Here is an 18862-nt window from a genome sequence, read left to right on the forward strand (position 1 = left end):
TAGTGAGTACTACTGAGCTATCTGCCATCACACTGCCCATTTTTTATGTCATGTACAAATTTTGCTCGCTCATTGCTTACCTGCTTTCCAGACCATAAATATATATATATATAAATACCAAACCTAGTATGGAACCTCAAGGTACCCCACTGTTAACCTTCTGCCACTTTGAAAATTCACCATTCATCCCCAACTCCTTGATTTTTTTTTGAGAGTTACTAATCCATGGTAGAACTCTCTCTCTGACCTCATGACTAGACACCAATAACTTTCTAAAACATTTACCTTTGGGCCTGAAACAATTTTGTGACAGGACTCTAACCTGATGGTAACTTTGTGTGTGAGAGAGATAGTTTGAGCACACAAAGTTCAGCTGATTTTGTAAATGAGAGGAAAAAAATTCATTTCTCATAAAGAAATCATGGCTCCCTTTTTCTGAATCTCTCTAGTGCTGAAACAATGAGGCATTTAAATGTGGCCTGTAACTAGCCATCAGAGCATCAGGTGAAATTTGGTCTTGATTTGATTGAGTTAAACAAAGCCCCTATGTAATCTACTGTGATCTGGACCTACATTTTACAGAAGGGTTTTGCTACACTCTGGAGGAAATTCTCAAAATTCTGCACCAGCTTCAGAGAATTTTTAAAATGGATGATGTTATTGAGTTAAATATGAAAATGGATAACAATACAGTGGCCTCATGTTATTTACTTTTCCATAGTCACACTGTATTTTGTGCTGTCCTTACATATTCAGTTTATTATATACCACAGATTGTCATCTTTAGGTTAACAATCCATTTAAATGAACAGAGTAGTTCATGTTTCTCAGGGCTATTGCTCCAGACTGTCTGCAAACAAGCAGAAATCACTGCAGTGCATTACATTTTCAAGGCTTTCTTCACAATCACAATGGCCAGAAACATTTAAAAAAAAAAAAAAAAAAAAAAAAAGGCCAAAAGCTCAGATTCTGGAGCACAATTCTGTGACAAACTCTGCTGTTATGAAAAATCAGAATACATAGGTCGCTAGTTACAAGCCCTTTAAAAATGCATGTTATGCACAGTACTTTCTGAACAGGGTTTGTTACAGAGCTCCCAAAGCGCTCAGCAAAGGAAGGCAGCACTCTGGCTAATTTACACGGCCAGTGAAAGTGTAGGAAAGGCATACCTGGAAAGGTTCAAAGGTGGGAACTCTGCTCTTATTCACCTGAGTCGTTCCTAACACATACAGGAATGAAGCTCCCTCCTGTGGGCTTTCTATGGTGCTTTACAAGAATGTTCCAAGCAGCATCCAACCAAATAGTTTCAGATTACAAGATTTTCTCAGGTTCTTGCCAATCAGTTGCAGCCAGCACAGCTGCAAAATCTGAAATTATTCTTTATGGTTTTTCTAGTCACTTTCAGTTACATGAATCTTAGCTGTTACTTGTAACAATGTAGGTTAATTTTCAGACAGAAGTGCTATTTTTAATTGGTTTCCCCATAAACTCTTTGTCCTTGCCTTCAAGGCTCAGCACAACTGCAATATGGCCTACATCTTATACCCTGACTCATGCAAAACCTTCCATAACTCCTACTCCGCAATACTGCCAAGACCTGAAATTCCATTTGTTTTTTATTCTCTCTCTCCAATCCCCATATCTTTTCCAGGTTGCTCCTAATTTATGTAATGACCTGCTAATCTCAACTGAGTCAGTCGCCAATCCCTCCTCATTCACTTCTTCCATGTCTAGAAGTAGTGAGTTAACTCTGTTTATATATAGAAATAACCCCAACTCCAAGTTACTCCCTTCTCAAGGGTGTCCAATGCATCCTGTCTTCTTTATGTCTGTCTTTTAAATTATAGGCTCTTTGGGGCAAGGATTGTCTTTCCAAGTCTTATACAGCACTGAGCACACAGTAGTTGTAACAAACAATCAATCAATATACTGGTCCATGAAGACAATAAAATTAGGGTAAGCATAAAAGAATGAAAAAATACTAAACCCTATCCTGATATAACAGGATCTGACATAACGCGTATTTGGATATAACGCAGTAAAGCATTTCCCCTCCTCCCCCCTCCCTCTCAGGCTTGCGGCAGCATGCTCAGGGGAGGACAGGGAGCGGAGGTGAGCTGGGGCGGGGCGGGAGGGCGTAGCAAGTAATGGGGGGCGGGGTAGAGGAACCGCTTCCCGCCCCAGCTCATCTCTGCTCCACCTCCGCCTCCTCCCCCTCCTGAGCATGCCGCCGTTCCACTTCTCCCCCTCCCTCTCTCCCTCCAAGGCTTGCCGCAAATCAGCTGTTTGGCGCAGCAAGCCTTGGAGGGAGAGAGGGAGGGGGGAGAAGCAGAGTGGCGGTAGCGTGCTCAGGGCAGGAGGCGGAGTGGAGGTGAGCTGGGGCGGGGAGCTGCCGGTGGGTGCTCTGCATCCACCAATTTTTCTCCGTGGGTCCTCCAGCCCCGGAGCACCCACAGAGTCAGCACCTATGGCTGTGGCATGTTAAGGGGGCCAGGGGTTTGGATAAGGGGCAGAGAGTCTCGGGGGCAGTCAGGGGACAGGGAGCAGGGGGGGCTGGATGGGTCGGGAATTCTGAGGGGTAAGTAGCTGGGGGTTGGATAGGGGGTGGGGCCAGGCTGTTTGGGGAGGCACAGCCTTCTCTACCCAGCCCTCCATAGCAAGTTCGATATAACGCGGTTTCACGTATAATGTGGTAAGATTTTTTGGCTCCTGAGGACCGTGTTATATCAGGGTAGAGGTGTACAAGATGCTATATTACACATTCTTACCCAAGGCTGTTGAACTACTGTATGTTGTTTTATTGTATTACTTGAGAAAGTCTATGATAATGTAATTAGATTATTGAAATGTGGTTGTACGAGGAACAAAAGACAAAAGTAAGGGGTTACATGCAACCTTAACTCTGGCATTTTCTGCATTTACTCGTCTTGTAATGATATGCTGATGGAGTATCTGTGTATAAATAAACAAATTTCCACCATGAAGAATTTATTATTTATACTGCGATAGCAGCTAGAGACCTCAACTGGTCTGGGATCATACGGGGCTAACCACTGTACAAATATACAGCAAGTGATAACCTCTGCCCTAAAAAGCTATTTAGACCAGTTTCATCTTTCTTGTAAAGCAAACACAACTTATTAGAGGAGATTGTGAATCCAACACTAGTTATGGTGGACTTTTCTCAAACCAATCAACCAGCCAAGTACATGGATAATGGTGTTGGGGGTTAAACAACAGGCAAGTGCAGAAAATAACTCACTGAATGCCTTCCCAATTAGTATAACTGTTGTGGGATAAGCAGCAGCAGGACAGAGAGCATGATTCCAGGAAGTTTAGAAACCTCACCCTTATTTATTTATCCCTTTGTGGGCATAAATTCCTCCCAGCTCTCTAATTCACAAACTTCACCACACACATAGACGCTCTGCTGCCCAGAGACCACTGCAAGAGGGATGGGATCCCTTGAAATTTCCCCATCAACATTAACAATACCCTAAAAACCAGACTTTAGTACAACTTACCATTATTTTTTTCACTGTCAGCTGGTTTCATCTGGATGGGATGGTGCATCTGAAACCCAAAGAAGAGCATCTCAAACTTGATGTATTCACTCTGTACATAGCTGAGTCACATTACCCCACAGGAACCACTAAGGACATGGAGGGGAGCCAACACAGCTATTAGAGAAGGGTGAGATATAACCCCACAGAAATTTCTAGGAAAGGATCCCAAGGAGTGTTCCCCATATCTTTCAACTGATATGCCACCATTCCCCCTGGGTACTTCATTGTGTTCCCCAGAAGCAGCGCACACAATTCCCTGCCATCCCTTTCCCCTCAAAACCTCTTCGAGATCTGCTGCCGTGACTTGCAGCTCTAGGCCCCTCCCTTTGAATTCATGTTCTAAAATAATCATGCAGAAGAGCAAGGCAATGTTTGCGCATCAGTGAAGCCAAAGAGCTTAGAACATGGGTAAATGGCAGGACAGAAAGACAAGCAGAAAAGATGCTTGAAAGAGCATGCTGCCTCTTACCCCTGGGAGGATCTTCATGTTGTGGAGAGCATTCTGTGCTTCTAGTGCAGCTTTACGGGTATAAAATGTAACAAAACAGCACCCTGCAATGCAAACCCAAAACAAGCAAATCAAGGATATTGAATTCCTGTGTGACAGACTGGGATACACAGTGCACCACTTCTACCCCTCAAACACAAACTCTTTGATAGACACAAGGATCATGGATGGAAACAGATGGCAATAGCTTAATATTGAATCTATTTAGAATAGGACTTCTGCCAAAATAATATTATATAACATGTGACGTCTTCAATGACTAGGCCTAACAGCCCCTGTATCACACTCAAAGGTTCACAAGAGCTCTCCTCTCATCCCAACTGGGCTTGCCCAACAATACGTTTCTAGAGACATTCTCATTTTTGCGAATACAGACTAACAAGGCTGTTACTCTGAAACCTCTCATTTTTCCAGTAAGCATGGTATTTTTCTGCCAGTTCAAGTAATTGTTCAATACTGTCATCACCACTCTCAAAGACACCTAGCCCAATGAGTGCTAGCTCTTAGCATCACGAGGGCTGAGCCTTTTGTATACAGACTTTTAAATGCTCCACTTATCACTGAGAACAAATAATGAACATTCTCTTTGCCCACTTAATCAGACTTCAGCCTTGGGCATCAACTCAAGATGGAATCTCTCTCCAGATGGACTTAGTGTGCAAAAAAATTACACTCAACAGTTCTCAAATGACTGTAGTTATTTATACAAAAAGTTACAACTCCAAAACTTAACCAATAACGCATAATGCCCACAGGGTTTTTGTCTATAAAAGTGGATATAGTTACAAATAGGATAGTTGTGAAACACAGACAACAGAGTTCAGCTTTATGAGCAGTCCTTAGCCTCTATTATTTCTGTCTCCCTGAATGCAGCTTGCAGACTACAGAATCCTAGAAGTTAGAGATAGAAAAAAATCTCAGTTTTTCTAGTCTGTTTACTCCTCCTTCCTCAAGCCTCTGGGGGAGTGCAGAATTGCAGGTCTCTGTGTTCTCCCTCACTCCAATTCCTTTCTCCCTCTTCTCTTGTCTTTCCATCAGCACAGCCTCTGGGGGACATTCGTGATTTAGGACCTGACCACCTCCGTTTCCAAACCTATAACTCTACCCCTTTTCTGTGCAGACTAGGAAGAAATTGCCCATACTCTTGTGAGAGCATGTGTCATTCAGAGAGGTGTTAAAGAGTAGGTTACTGTATTCTGTTTTGCTAGTCTCAAACAGGTAGCTACTCTAGGGGATGGATATAAGAATTAGAAGTTAAAGATGAAGAGTGAAGCCCTCTTAAGAAGGCCCTCACTCTTACTACTAAGTTTCTTCTCCATTCCCCTGGAGCCAAGACAGGATTGTTCCCTATCTGTTCAGTTTAATTTTAAACATCAACAGCAATTAGGCTCTTGCCACGTCCCGCAAGTGACATTTCCACAACCTAATCAATCTCTACAAGGAAGTTTTTACTGATACTCGGCAAAATTTACCCTTTCAAGAAATTTACCAGAAATATTAAATAAAATGCATATATTAGTCACATGTAAACATCTTATAGCAAATCCCTTCTCTCACAAGCTATGTGAAAAATACTTATGGTAGACTACGTAGTTGGCATATACAAAGCATATCTGTGAGCTGCATCTGAACTTTCCTTCTCAAAGTGTTTTACAAACTGTCATTACAGGCATGACTAACCACCTCTGAAATGGAGCTACCCCTGGGTTGAAACACAGCAATTGTTTGACAGTGTACAGAAAGTCTACAAAACAGTTAAAATAGGAAGACAAACATATTGTATCCATCTCAACTGCAGGAGAATGTAATTACTTGATACGAAATTTGGCAAGGACATTGGGGTTAGCAACCTCTTAAAAGAGTTCTATGCGATCTTCAGCTGGCACAGATGACCAAGACCAGTTGTTCTCAAACTGGGTGTCGGGACCCCTCAAGGGGTCACGAGGTTATTACATGGGGAGTCACGAGCTGTCAGCCTCCACCCCAAACCCCACTTTGCCTCCAGCATTTATAATGGTGCTAAATATATAAAAAAAAAAAGTGTTTTTAATTCATAAGGTGGGTCGCATTCAGAGGCTTGCTATGTGAAAGGGGCACCAGTTCAAAAGTTTGAGAACCACTGACCAAGACTTTGGTTTTGAATCTCATCCAAAATATTACAGCTCCATTATTACAGTCCTTCAGAAGGGAAATCTAAACCTAACAAATGGGCTACATACCTGAGACATCCATTTCCCTTAGTGGTCTCCCATTTGTCCGATCACCCTAGCCCAATTTACACAATGAGATCACAGACCACAGTACAGCCACATATGAATGCAGATGCACTTATAAAGCACAAAGATCAGGTCTGTGTGTGTGTGTATGTATTTGTATATCTACAGTTAACTCCTTGGCATGTGAATAAGCAGAGAGATGAAGCATGACAGAGTGCAAGTGACTATAGCTGGGAACCCAAGTATCAGCTGAGAAGGACAGAAGTGCTCACCTTTGCTCTGAGGAGGGTTTTGGCTCCTGTCCCTCAGGACGTTAATTTCGTAGACAGCACCATACTGTTCAAAGAGTTCTCTCAGATCCTTCTCACACCAGCTCCGTGGAACCTGCCCCACAAACATCTTGATGGCATCTAGGTCAGGTTGATCTGGGTGATCCAGTGTGCCATTCATTTTCTTTGAGCTGCACAGGACAGGGAGGAACTTCTGTTATATCATCACCACCACCTTGTCTAGATTAATCGTTCTCCCTAGGTACCAACTAATGTTGCAGCTCCTAACAGCCTGCTTATGATGCTGTGGAAAAAGGTCTCTCAACAGCAGTATTTTAAAAGGACTCCTGCACACTCCAAGCAAACTAAGAGAACATTTAGATTTAGCCATCACTTTCACTATAGAGCTCTGGGCTTGGAGACTGTCTCTCCCCTCCTAGCTCCTACAGTATAATCAGCAACCTGGATTTGGGACACCAAAGTCTTTTGTGTAAAAGATTGAAATGTCATTGCCCATCACTGCAGAACTGGACACAAGGAAAAGCTGGAGTGGGAAGGAGCCAAAAACCAGGTGGTATTAGCAAACTTACTAACAAACTATAAAAATGATTGGGGAGCAAAAAGATTTTTATTTAAATTTGACAATCTACAGGTCCCTCTTAAACTAAAGAAAAGTGACTAGAATGAAGACACTAAAAGTTCCATAAGAGGTTCACATTACAGTAAGAGTCTCATGGGTCCAGAGAACTCTGAACAACATTCTGGGGAAAAAACAAGGTCAGGGTTGTGGCTGAAAATGAACACATTGGTTTTGTACACTATTCGGTCCCAGAGGATGATCAGGTTGATTTATCATTCATCTTGAAGTACCATCATTTTGAGAAAACTAATGGAATACTACTGGGGGCCCAATTAGGGAGGAGGAATCATTTTTCAGAATACAGTAGACAAGATTTTGAATATGGGGGGTCTTCAACAGGCTTCTAGGTCTTCTCTCAAACAGAACCCCAGCAAGTGATAATCCACACAACAATCTGCATTGGTTCCTTATTGTTTAGCTAGTGCAAGATGAGTCTTACTATTAGTATCAAAGACCTTAAATAAGACAGGTTCAATTTCTCTGGGGGACTGCCTGAAATGATATCCTGCTACAGCAGTGGATATTAGCAGGGTGAAACTGCTGACAATCCCTATGTATAATCTAGAAGTGTGGGGAGAGGGGACTTATGGAATGATTCCCTCCCACACACAGTTGAAGGCCGTGAGTGGCCTTCTGGGCCAGCCTTCTTATTTTAGTTTTTTTACTGGTCCTCTTTATTTACTGTACTTCAAGAAAGATACGTCCAAGGTGATAAAACACCTATTTGTGGTTATGTTCTTCCACGGTGTTTATTAAGAAGCCTTTAAGCACAGGAATTTTTAAAAACAAAATTACTAGTCAAGTTCCATGAAATGTGGACTGGATATTTATTGTGTGTATTCTGGCATCTCTTTCAACTTGCAGCGTGCTGGTTCAGACACATAGGAAGACAACTGTTGCCATAAAATGTTCCCACATTCTAAGAAGCGTTTGCACAAGGATGGGAAGCATAACGCTCTTTACTGGGAAAAGGCAAGGGGGTGACATAACGCCTTTCATTCTGCCAGAACTCCCACTGCAAGGGATTGATGCCTTTCAGAGAATCCAGAAAACCCAACTCCCTTTATTAAGGGGTGAACTACACAATGCCAGAATTTTGAGAGGGGAGCAACTGATAGGTATACATTATCCTGTGACAGCTGGTCCCAGCTCTGGTGTCACTCCCATGAGAAGCTCCAAGAGGGCAGCATGTCTCCTGGTAGCTAAATCCACATGGTCACGATATGACTTCAGAAACAGTTCAAAGATCATTCAATTTCTGTCTAAAAGAGAGCAGTCCAAAGCCATTCAGAAGGAAGGAATCAGTCTCCTAACACTGCACTTCAGTCACTGGTTTCAGAGCATCAGTACAGTGATTTGTACTGGATTCTGTAAGGAGTGCCACCAAGTAGCTCTACCCCAAAGGGGTTAACTGATTTCAGAGGGAATGAAGATGCATTCTGAGCAGGAGAAAAAACTGTAAACAACTTCCAGAATCTCTTTTAGAATGCAGCTCTGAGACTGTCCTGCCCTTTCACCTTTTCCTCCAACAGGAGTAGTTAGCTAGCAAAGAAATGTCTAAAGAGGCAATCCTAAGCTAAGAGCATAAGTAAAAAAGCAGATATGAATATACAAAATACTTACACAGGACTGGTATTCAAGGAACAATGGTCCACCATCATCTCTGGGAGGAAATCCAACTTAAACGCAGCCATCACCTCTGTCTGCCACAAACCACTAACACTAAGTCAATGTACTGTCTAACCCCCAAACAAAAAACTCCACTTCCTAGAGTCCTGCAGGTCTTAACACACCAAGCCACACAAAAAACAAACTACAGAAACAGGAGCTCAGGGAGACCAGCAACAGACATCAGAGAAATAGGCTGGACTGGAAAAGGGACATGGAGTCGTGGATTAAAAGGGGGATGTGACCATGTGAAGGGAGGCTCAGCTCATTACACAATGAAAGTGCTGATGCATTGGGCTTGTTTTGTGCAATTTTCCCTGGCGAAGCAATACTGAGTGCTCTGTCAGATAAACAGAGTGTCAGATCAATGAAGATAGCAGTGGTTGACAGAGCAGAAGGAACACAAACTCTAACCTCACAGCCTTCAACAAACTCTTCACCCCCAAAAATGCCAGCCCTAGGCCTTGAGGTCCGCTAATAGATAGGTCCTGAACCAAGACTCTGTTTCAGCACCTGAGTGTTGATACCTCACAGGGTCAACACAAACCAAAGTGTGGCTGCTGTCTTTCTTCACGAGTTCTAGTAGCTTGCTGCTACAAGGAGGCTTGATCACTCAAAACCTCCTTATATATGAAGGAGTGCCTGCTCCAACGACGCTCCCTCTATTATGGGCCAAAACACATGCAGTCTCACACAATAAAAATAATACTTGGCACATACATGCAGAGTACATGAAATGTGAGGGCAAGAACAGGATCAAGTGTCTGGTGGTCATTGCAGGGAATAGAGTCAACACTCTTGGATTCTATACTGACCAATGCTATGGATTCATTGAGTCCTCTTGATAAAGTCAGTTGATCACGGTGCACCAGCTTCCTTATAATTAAAACAAAGACAATACATACTGACCTACTGAGGTAAAGAGGTTTATATGTTTGTAATGCGCTTTGAGATTCTGGAGAGAAAGATGTTACAGATATGCACAGAACTACTACAAACAGGAAGACAAAGGACCCCTGTCTTCAACATGCCCAGTTTTCAACATGCTGGGAAAACCAACCAGCAACTAACTTGAATGGAAACGATATTTAAAACCAAGTGTTCACCAATATTACACAAGAAACAGTTGCACTCCATTACTGTGTTAACAGCTGTCCCCTAACACCTTGCAAGGACTACATCCCTCTGTGAAATGATGAAAAAAGAAATGGTCTCAGATACATCAGTTTCCTTGTTTGGGAACTGCAGACTTCACATTACCTTACACTCAAACAAAACTGCTCTCTAAAGTTTGCTTCACTTTTGAGACCAGGAAGCTCTGCAGAAAATAATGTGGTTACACAAGGGGAAGATGTAGTGGTGATTCTTTCCAAGGTTTATGTAGTTCTGTAGCTTTGCGCTGCAGATTCCAGGTCTTACCAGCCAAGGGATAGCAGAACACCATCAGAACAAAATACTTCCATCCAGCCTTCCCAAGCAGCGCTGCCTGGCCTTACAGTTGAGCATAGGATGGAGGGGAGCTGTTCTGGCAACAGATTCTCCTGGAAGATGGATTTTACAAGGGGTACTGAGATTACTGAGAACATTTCACAGGAGGAGTTTGATAATCATTATGGGTGTCTCCTGCCATGCCTTCCTACTCTTCTTTCCCAAAAGAAAGTCTGGCTTCATTCTACTGAACATAAAACAGGTAACAGTTTAAAGGCAAACTAGTTTTAAATCCCTTCATTGGCTCCCTAATGATTTCCATGTCAAGTTTAGATTTTTTGGTCTTACCTTCCAGGTTTTGCACAATTCTGCTTCTCCCTATGTGCCAGTTCTAACTCTCTTTACTCCCACTCACACCTTTCAATCCACCCAAATCTCCCTCCTAGTATTCTTCTTCCATGTTCAAACATGTTCAAACTTGGTCTACACTACGAATTAGGTCAACCTAAATTGACCTTCATCAACCTAGTTGTGCACGTGTATACAGTACACCAAAATTTGTCTCTCGCTGATGTAAGCGCCCGGTTACAGCAAAATGGTAACAATTCCTCCCTGAGCAACACAGAACCATTGTCAACCTACTTAGGTCAATGCAAGACAAGTGTAGACGCTACATTACTTGTGTCAACCCTAACAGTCCAGCAGCAACTATTGCATAATGTCCCCGTGACAGTGACCTCTCAGGTCACAATTTTGATCTCCACTGCCCAGCGGTCACAGAGACCAGAAGATTGCCCCACCACCAACCTTTAAAACCCCTCGTATGTTTTTGAAATGCCTTTCCTGATTGCTCACCTTGGTAAGCACACCTACCAGCTCACCTTTGTTGTGTGTATCCGACCATGCCAGCTCTATGGACGCACAGAGCTAATATACACGCTCCTGCCTGGAGCAGGCAAAAAGTCATGGATATCCTCATTCTGTGGGGGACAAGAGGCTGTGCAAGGACAAGTATGGAGCAGCCATAGAAATATCAACATCTACTTGCATATTGCATGTGGGATGCTGAAACTCGAGCATTACAGGGATGAACAACAGTGCTGCATGAAAGCAAAGGAACTTCACCTGACATGCCAGAATGTAAGGGAGGGCAACAGGAAACCTGCTGCTGCTCCAGAGATCTGCCACTTCTACAACAAACAGCATGTCATACTTGGAAGTGATCCCACCAGCATCCCACTTTCCACTCTGGACACTTCTCAGGAACCTGAAGCAGAGACAGCAAGATGGGCGAGGGGGCGCTGTGCAGGACTCAAACCGTGCCACAAGCTGTTTGAAACTCCGCCAGAGACCAGACAGTTCTGTCAGGTGAACATAGATGAGCCTATAGAACAGGAAAGCTTATGCTCTCATAAATTTGTTAGTCTCTAAGGTCCCAACAAGTACTCCTGTTCTTTTTGCAGAATACAGACTAACACAGCTGCTACTCTGAAACCTGTCATAGATGAGCCTGCTGATGAAGGGGAAGGGAGCTTGGGTAAGTGTGTACGTGCATTATTCCTGATAATCATTTTTTCCCTTTTTGGTGCCTGAAACCTCATCTCTCCTGCCCTTCTTCCCCATTTAAAAATGGCACCCATCCCATATCCAGGGTTAGAGGACAAAGGCATTGATTTATGATTGCTTACTTTAATGGTATAATGTTAGAAAATAAAATATTAAGACAAATTCAAAAAAGTAGTATGATAGTCCAATTATACCATCCATATCAGATCAGTGTCTGGTGACTGGGTAGAGGTAGAACAGACAGAGGTAGAGTTGCATCCACTTTTAAATTCTTTGGTTTCTTGGGCGAGGCAGAGGGAGCCATGCCAAGCACTTGGTTTATCTGAATAGGGATGTTCCTTTTATCCTCTTGAGCGATCTCAATGGAAATTTCATGGGGATACTCTGCAATACTTTCCCGAATTTCTAGGTGTGGCAGCCTTGTTTCCACCCCCCGTGATATGAAACTTTCCCTTGCCACTCTGCAATGAGTTTGGTTGGCACCACTGCAGTAAACAGACTAGTAGAATTAGGGCCCAGGTGGCTTCAGGATGCCAGTAGAAGATGGTTTTCTGTGCCTTTGTTACCCCCAGGAATTGGATTCAGCCAATATCACTACTGCCTGTAAGAATATTGCCAATATTCACTGCACTTTTCCTATACCTATACCAAGGGGTCTCCAGGGTTTAAAGCTTCCAAGGAACAGAATCCACTCCCACCCAACACTAGCGTAGGCCATATTCACCATGGTTTGAATTGCAGAGCAGTACTATAATGAGGCACTCCAAAGCTAAAGTGACAATTCGCATTTCTTATTAAAGGTATTTATGGGAATAATGTAATGGAGTTTTGAATCCTTCCCTTTCCATTGTGACTGTAAATCAAATGGCGTGTCTGTCTGCTTTAATTGCCCCTCCAGGCCTGCTGAATATCTGACAGAGATCAAGAAGAGAAAGAAGAGGTCTAGGGAGGATATGTTCTGCAATATCCTCCAATCCTCTATGGCCTTGGACCATAAACACAGGCCAAGGTAGGGCCACAGGACCATGACTATAGGGAAGGACCAAGAATAGAGAGAGCAGTTGCTACAGCAGAGGGCACGCAGGAGCATCAAGAAATCCACCAGGACATCATGGATTTGCTCAGGCAACAAACTCAGATGCTGTAGAGCAGTATCGACACACACACTCCAGACTCAACAGCTTTTCCAGTCCTTGGAAAACTCCATGGTCAGTGCATCCTACACTCCCCAACACAACAGGTGGCAGCATGATGTACATCCTTACCCCTACCAAGCCACATCAGGAGAAAACAAAAACCAGAGCAACACATATACTGACATGCAAAAACCACAGGATCAGCCACAACTTACTACACTGTAGTAAGTTTTACATACATGACATGAATGTCCACTGTTTACTTCCATTTATACTTGAGGTTTTAAAGTATGGTTAAGCCCTTTCATTAAACAGATTTTTACCGAAAAATTCCCAGGTTTTACAAAAAGTGTTATTCAGTTTTTTCTGATTTTCATCCTACTTTTGTATCATTCAAAAATATATTTAAAAATACCATTTTATTAGGAAAATACAATATATTGGATGAGATATATGTATTACAAGAATACATTAGTCTGGGCATATATGCAAAGCTGCCTGTTGAAGTAAGGCTATGTATTAGTCTAGAAGATACACACAATAAACAAACAAGCACACACGCAAACTCTGAAGTGCGTATACATCTGAACATACTGATGAATCTCAAGCCTACCATGTACACATTTCAAGCTGCTGGCAGATAACTGTTTAAAGATTTGACACACTAAAATGGAAAGAAAACGAAAATATGTACCAGAACACGTTTCAGAACACAAGTTTAAAAAAAAAAAAAAAAAACAGGTGAAAAGGATGAAGTTGAGTGTATGCGCTGCAAATGGTGTAGTCAAATTATTAAACGTAAATATTTATAGGCTAATAGTTCTAAGTCTACAAGAGTAAACTGTTTATTGAAATGAAAAGTTTTATTTAGGGATTAGATATATTTTCTTAAACTCAGAGGTGACATTGTGTTTTGAGTTCTGTTTTAGTTCTGCAGCAAACCAGATTGATGAACGGAACTCTAAGCATTAATCTACTGAACACCTTTTCCCCCCGGTCTTTCCATCCACCAAAATAAACCCAAATTTTTCCCCCGAAAAATTATTAATAGTTTTTTCCATTGATTTTCACTTGTTTTTGTTGTTGTGGTAATAAACACTGATAAAGTCCCAGAAAAATTAAATAAAAACTGAAAACAAAGGGCCGTAAGTATGGTTTACCCTGTTACAGTGTTGCTAAATGGTTTTTACCTTGTATGTTTGTTTGCACTTTAATTTTGTTGCAGTTTCTTTGCACAAAATAAAGTTGTATTTTTGGAAACTCAAATTATCTTTGTTAGTTTACACCACACTTTACAAAATTCAGCAGAAGGCAATAACCCACCCATATTCAATCACCGTATACATGAGACGCACTATTTCATAGAAGCATCAGACAACACTACTATGGTTGACTGTTAAAATGGCCTTTTCAGGCCTCCCTCAACCATATAGCTCCACAGTTGGCTCTTCTAATAGACCTTGTGTCTGGCTGTTCAAATTCAGCAGACAGTCCACTTTGCTGCTTCACCCTGGCAGTAGCTTTTCCCCCTTCACCCCGCAGGTATTATGCAGTACACAACATACAGCTATAAGGATGGGCATGTTTGCCTCAGTGAGATCCAATCTAGTGAGTAAACAGTGCCAGTAACTCCTCAATCTACCAAAAGCAAAAAATCTGCCAAAATCTCTTTGGTGCCATCAAGGTGGCCAGTGTGTGGCTTCGTGAACTAGGGGAGCAAGGCATAGGCTCGGTCTCTCAAAATTACTACTGGCATTTCAACATTGCCAATGGTAACGTATCAGTCAGGGAAAAATGCCACTGCCTGCAGCTTTCTGAAAAGTCCTACGTCCTTAAAGATGTGAGCATCATCTACCTTCCCTGACCAGCCCAGATTGATATCAACAAAGCTTTTCCGGTGAGCCACTAGCATTTGCGTAACTATTGAAAAGTATCACTTTCCATTGATTGATGTGCTTGGTGGCAGGGTTAGGTGGTGCCAGAAAAGAAATATGTGGATTATCGCTTCACCACAGTTCAAAAAGCCCACTGCTGCAAATCCATCCCCTATTTCCTGCACCTTACTGAGAGTCATAGTCTTACACAGCAGACGACGCTTAATGGACTTACATATTTGGATGACAATGGCTTTGACTTTCCAACTCCACACAGATTGCCCACTAACCAACAGCAATCCAGAACTGCAAGCTCCACAGTGTGATCACCACTTGTGTTTCCACTGTCAACAAAGCCTTCATTTTGGTGTCCCTGCACTGGAGGTGTGAGCAAGTTTGGCACAAATATCCAGAACATGGCCTTGTGGCTGCAGACGTTTGGATGCCATCCTTGTCATCCCAAACCTGCATTATGATGCGATTTCACCAATCTGGGCCTGAGAAACAAGCTCTGAAATGGCAATCAACTGTGTGGAGCTGCTCCATGAATGTCAGCAGCAACCTTGCATCTTTTTTTTTTTTTTACTGTGTCCATTAGCACCCAGTTATCGTGCTTGAACATCTCTGCATCTTCCTCCTCACAGTCCCCGTTGTAGTAGTACTCATTCAAGTTTTGCGAATAGAGAAGAACTATGTGGCCTTTTAAAAAACAGTGCAAAAAGTATGGAATGGGGAAAGCATTATGGGATGGAGAAGTGGCATGATATGGACTTGACCTCTAGCTCCCAGAAATCCCGAAGCCAATCAGCGGTATTCCATAAGAACACTGCGAAAACGTCCCACAAGGCATTGAGCCAGATAGTGGCATGGGGCACAATGGAATACTCACCCATGGTGCACCACATTTTACCCCAACACAACCACTCATACGGTGTACGCACAGCACTGACGCAAGCACCCAAGTAAGCATGCCCTCGAGTGATATACTACAGTCAATGGCTGTACCATGATGGAACTTGCGTTGATTGAACTTGCTAGTGTAGAGATGGCTTCACTTTCATCCCTTCTGCCATGTTGCTCCTCATGACTAGAGCAGTTTCCTTCTTACTTTGAATCCTACCTTCAAACTAAGTTCCTGATAAAGCCTTTCAATGAAAACTGCTTGACACCTGGGAAAAATGCTTAGGCCTGAGAGTGGATTTTTACTTAGCAAGCTGTATATCACCACCCAATCTACACTGTAAGCCCCTTGGGACAAGGATCATTGTATTCTAGGCATTGTACAGTGTCAAGCACAATGCCATCTTTAAAATTATAACACTCCATCCAGGGTGTAAAAATGTGATGTCACTATTTAAAAAAATAATTAAAAAATTATTTACAAAACAGGAATGCCACCTGCCTAGCTACTGGCAATTTGTGGGGGGGAAAAGTGTTGCTCAGTATTTTAGTACACAAGAGAACAGAGAAAATTTCAGAGATTTACGGCAATTTCTACTGACTACTGATCTTGCATTATTAGTAAGAGCTTTAGATCCTTGTGTTTGATTTCACCTGTTGTAATGTGTGAAGTGTCAGTTGCATGATTGCATTTGATAGGCCACAGATGCCTAGAGATCTGTGTTCTGGGCATTGGCTTGCACATAAATTGGAGAAGAGAAGTGGTGGATGTTAGGAAGCCAGCTGATGAAGATTGGAAGGTGCAGTAGAGGCCCAGATAAGGGCAAGTGCACTCAGTATCTCTGGGCACATTACTATTGGAGAAGAGAATGGTGGTAAAACTCTGCTAAAGTAGCAGAGTCCACGGGCAGGTCTTCACTACCAGGTTAAGTCGACCTAAGTTACGCAACTTCAGCTATGTGGATAATGTAGCTGGAGTCAACATAGCTTAGGTCGATTTACTACATCGCGCTGGGTCAACAGGAGAAACTCTCCTGTCGACTTACCTTATGCTTCTTGTTCCAGTGGAATACAAGAGTCGACAGGAGAGCGATCTGCAGTTAATTTAGTGGGTCTTCACTAGACCCGCTTAATCGACCCCCGGTGGATCGATTGCCACAGCGTCATCCATGGTAAGTGTAGGAATGCCCTTAGGCTGCAAGTGGGAGACATTTAACATATTTTAGGTGAGGCATAGAGGTTGGAGGGAGGTAATGTCTATGGCCTGAGCTTGTGTTGATACAAAGCACCGTAGGAGGGTTCCATTTTGTTTACTAATGGGAGAGGGGAGGGTAGCGTTCCTCTTTTGGGTGTTTCTCATTAGTTGGAAGGAAGCTGTATCAGTTTTTGGAATTATACCCATTGTAACAGTCAGACCTGTTCTTTATCTAGGACAAAAAAGCGGGAGAGAAACTAAACTAATGAGAGGAACTCTGCATGGATACAAAATTTGCATCCTCATCTAATCCACGATCCACAAACATGGTCCACGGATATCTGCAGATATAAAGTGGATATCAGCAGATTTGCAGGGCTCTACTAATGAGCCTGATAAACAGCCTTTTAAGCTATGCTCTAATTCCAAAATCCTGCTGATTTTCAGTTTCCTGGTAAGGGTATGTCCTGTTCTTTGTTGCTGTTGGGAGAGTAAATTAGATAATTTGGGAAGTTACTAGCCTCAGTGACTATAGATATATGCCTAAACTTGGTCTTGAAACATGACAAGACTTTGACATAAGAAATCCCATCTACTTTAGGACAGGCCCCACGTAATCCATGATTCCACAGCAGAATCTCAGCTTTCATTTATAATGTTGTTTCTATATTTTGCTGTTGTGAAGAAAACCTTGAAAATGTAAACTTATGCACTGATTTCTTTCTGTATCTGCAGACAACCTGAAAATAGTAGTCTGAGAGGTATGAATTGTCCAATTCAGTTCAATGGACTGTTAACTCTGAAACCTAAAGATAATAATATACTTGTCAACACTTAACTATGTCACTGCTGATCATACTAGCAGAAACATGTAGCTAATGTGCTTATTCTGAAATTCCAAACTGCTTCCCCCATGCTCCTTCAGGCACAAAAAATGCCCTTTACCTAGCTGCCAACACATTCTGTTCCTTCTCCTGCTCCTTAACGTCTATGATATAGTTATGCATTTTCAATACAAAAATCTGTGATGCATTGAAAACTGAAAATAAGGAGAGCGTACAAAAATAGCATCACAGAAACATAAGCCTGGAAGGGACCTCGAGAGATTGTCTATTCCATCACTCCAGGTCAAGGCAGAATTAAGTATACCTTGACTAAAAGAGTCAATTTTTACTATAAAAATAAACGACAAAGCTACTGTACCAATTGTATAATTCATATCAACTTAGTTGAAAACCTCCTTTTAAAATTGACATGAAACTCCCACAGAACTTCCAATCTCTGGCACAAGAATGCCACAAATTTAGGTCTACTTTACGTGTGCGTGTCCTCCCACCTCACAATTGGCCAGTTGCTCCCTCTTCATTTCAGCTAATGAAATGAGAACTTGTCAAGGAGGGTAATCTGAAGTGGGAACTAGTGCCTGGCTGAAGAGTTTCCAGAGCTCCTAGCTCTCTTGCCAGTAGGTGAAGCAGTAGCTCTTGACAGGAGAACAGGCAAGAGTCACTTACCCATTTTGCCTCTACAGGAAGATTTTGCCCCCAACTCCTCTAAATAAAGAAGGGTAAGATAACACCCAACCATCAGCTCATTCTTTCCTTTGGGGCAGAAGGGGAGGGAAGGGAAGACAGATAAATAGTACAGATGAGACAGTATACAAAATCTATTTTCTAAAATGGAGGGAGCTGCACCAGGTTACCATATATACTTTACTTCTCTTAGACTGGAACAGAGAATAGCACAGAACAGATTTTTACTTGTTTATTGTTGTATGGAAATCTCTTCACCTTATGTGTTACCAATGAACTCATTTTCTGTAACTTCCCTGAAGGTATAACTCACAGTGTAGGCTGAAGAGACTTTTCAAACACTTAATTTCACTAACAGGTCACACAA

At 42.3% G+C, this 18862-nt stretch overlaps 1 protein-coding gene across 8 annotated transcripts in view; it reads right to left on the reverse strand.

Moving 5' to 3' along the window:
* Positions 1 to 18862, reverse strand: part of CELF1 (CUGBP Elav-like family member 1) — a 105715-nt gene that overhangs the window by 39083 nt on the left and 47770 nt on the right. For all 8 annotated transcript variants that reach the window (XM_073348325.2, XM_073348323.2, XM_073348322.2 and 5 more), the window contains 3 exons: positions 6563 to 6750; positions 4036 to 4118; positions 3525 to 3573 (listed from right to left, as the gene is read on the reverse strand). In XM_073348325.2, coding sequence (XP_073204426.1) covers positions 3525 to 3573; positions 4036 to 4118; positions 6563 to 6750 — 320 coding nt within the window. The remainder of the gene's footprint in view (positions 1 to 3524; positions 3574 to 4035; positions 4119 to 6562; positions 6751 to 18862) is intronic.

The sequence above is a fragment of the Lepidochelys kempii genome, chromosome 6 (genome assembly GCF_965140285.1).
Source record: "Lepidochelys kempii isolate rLepKem1 chromosome 6, rLepKem1.hap1, whole genome shotgun sequence".
NCBI lineage: Eukaryota > Metazoa > Chordata > Testudines > Cheloniidae > Lepidochelys > Lepidochelys kempii.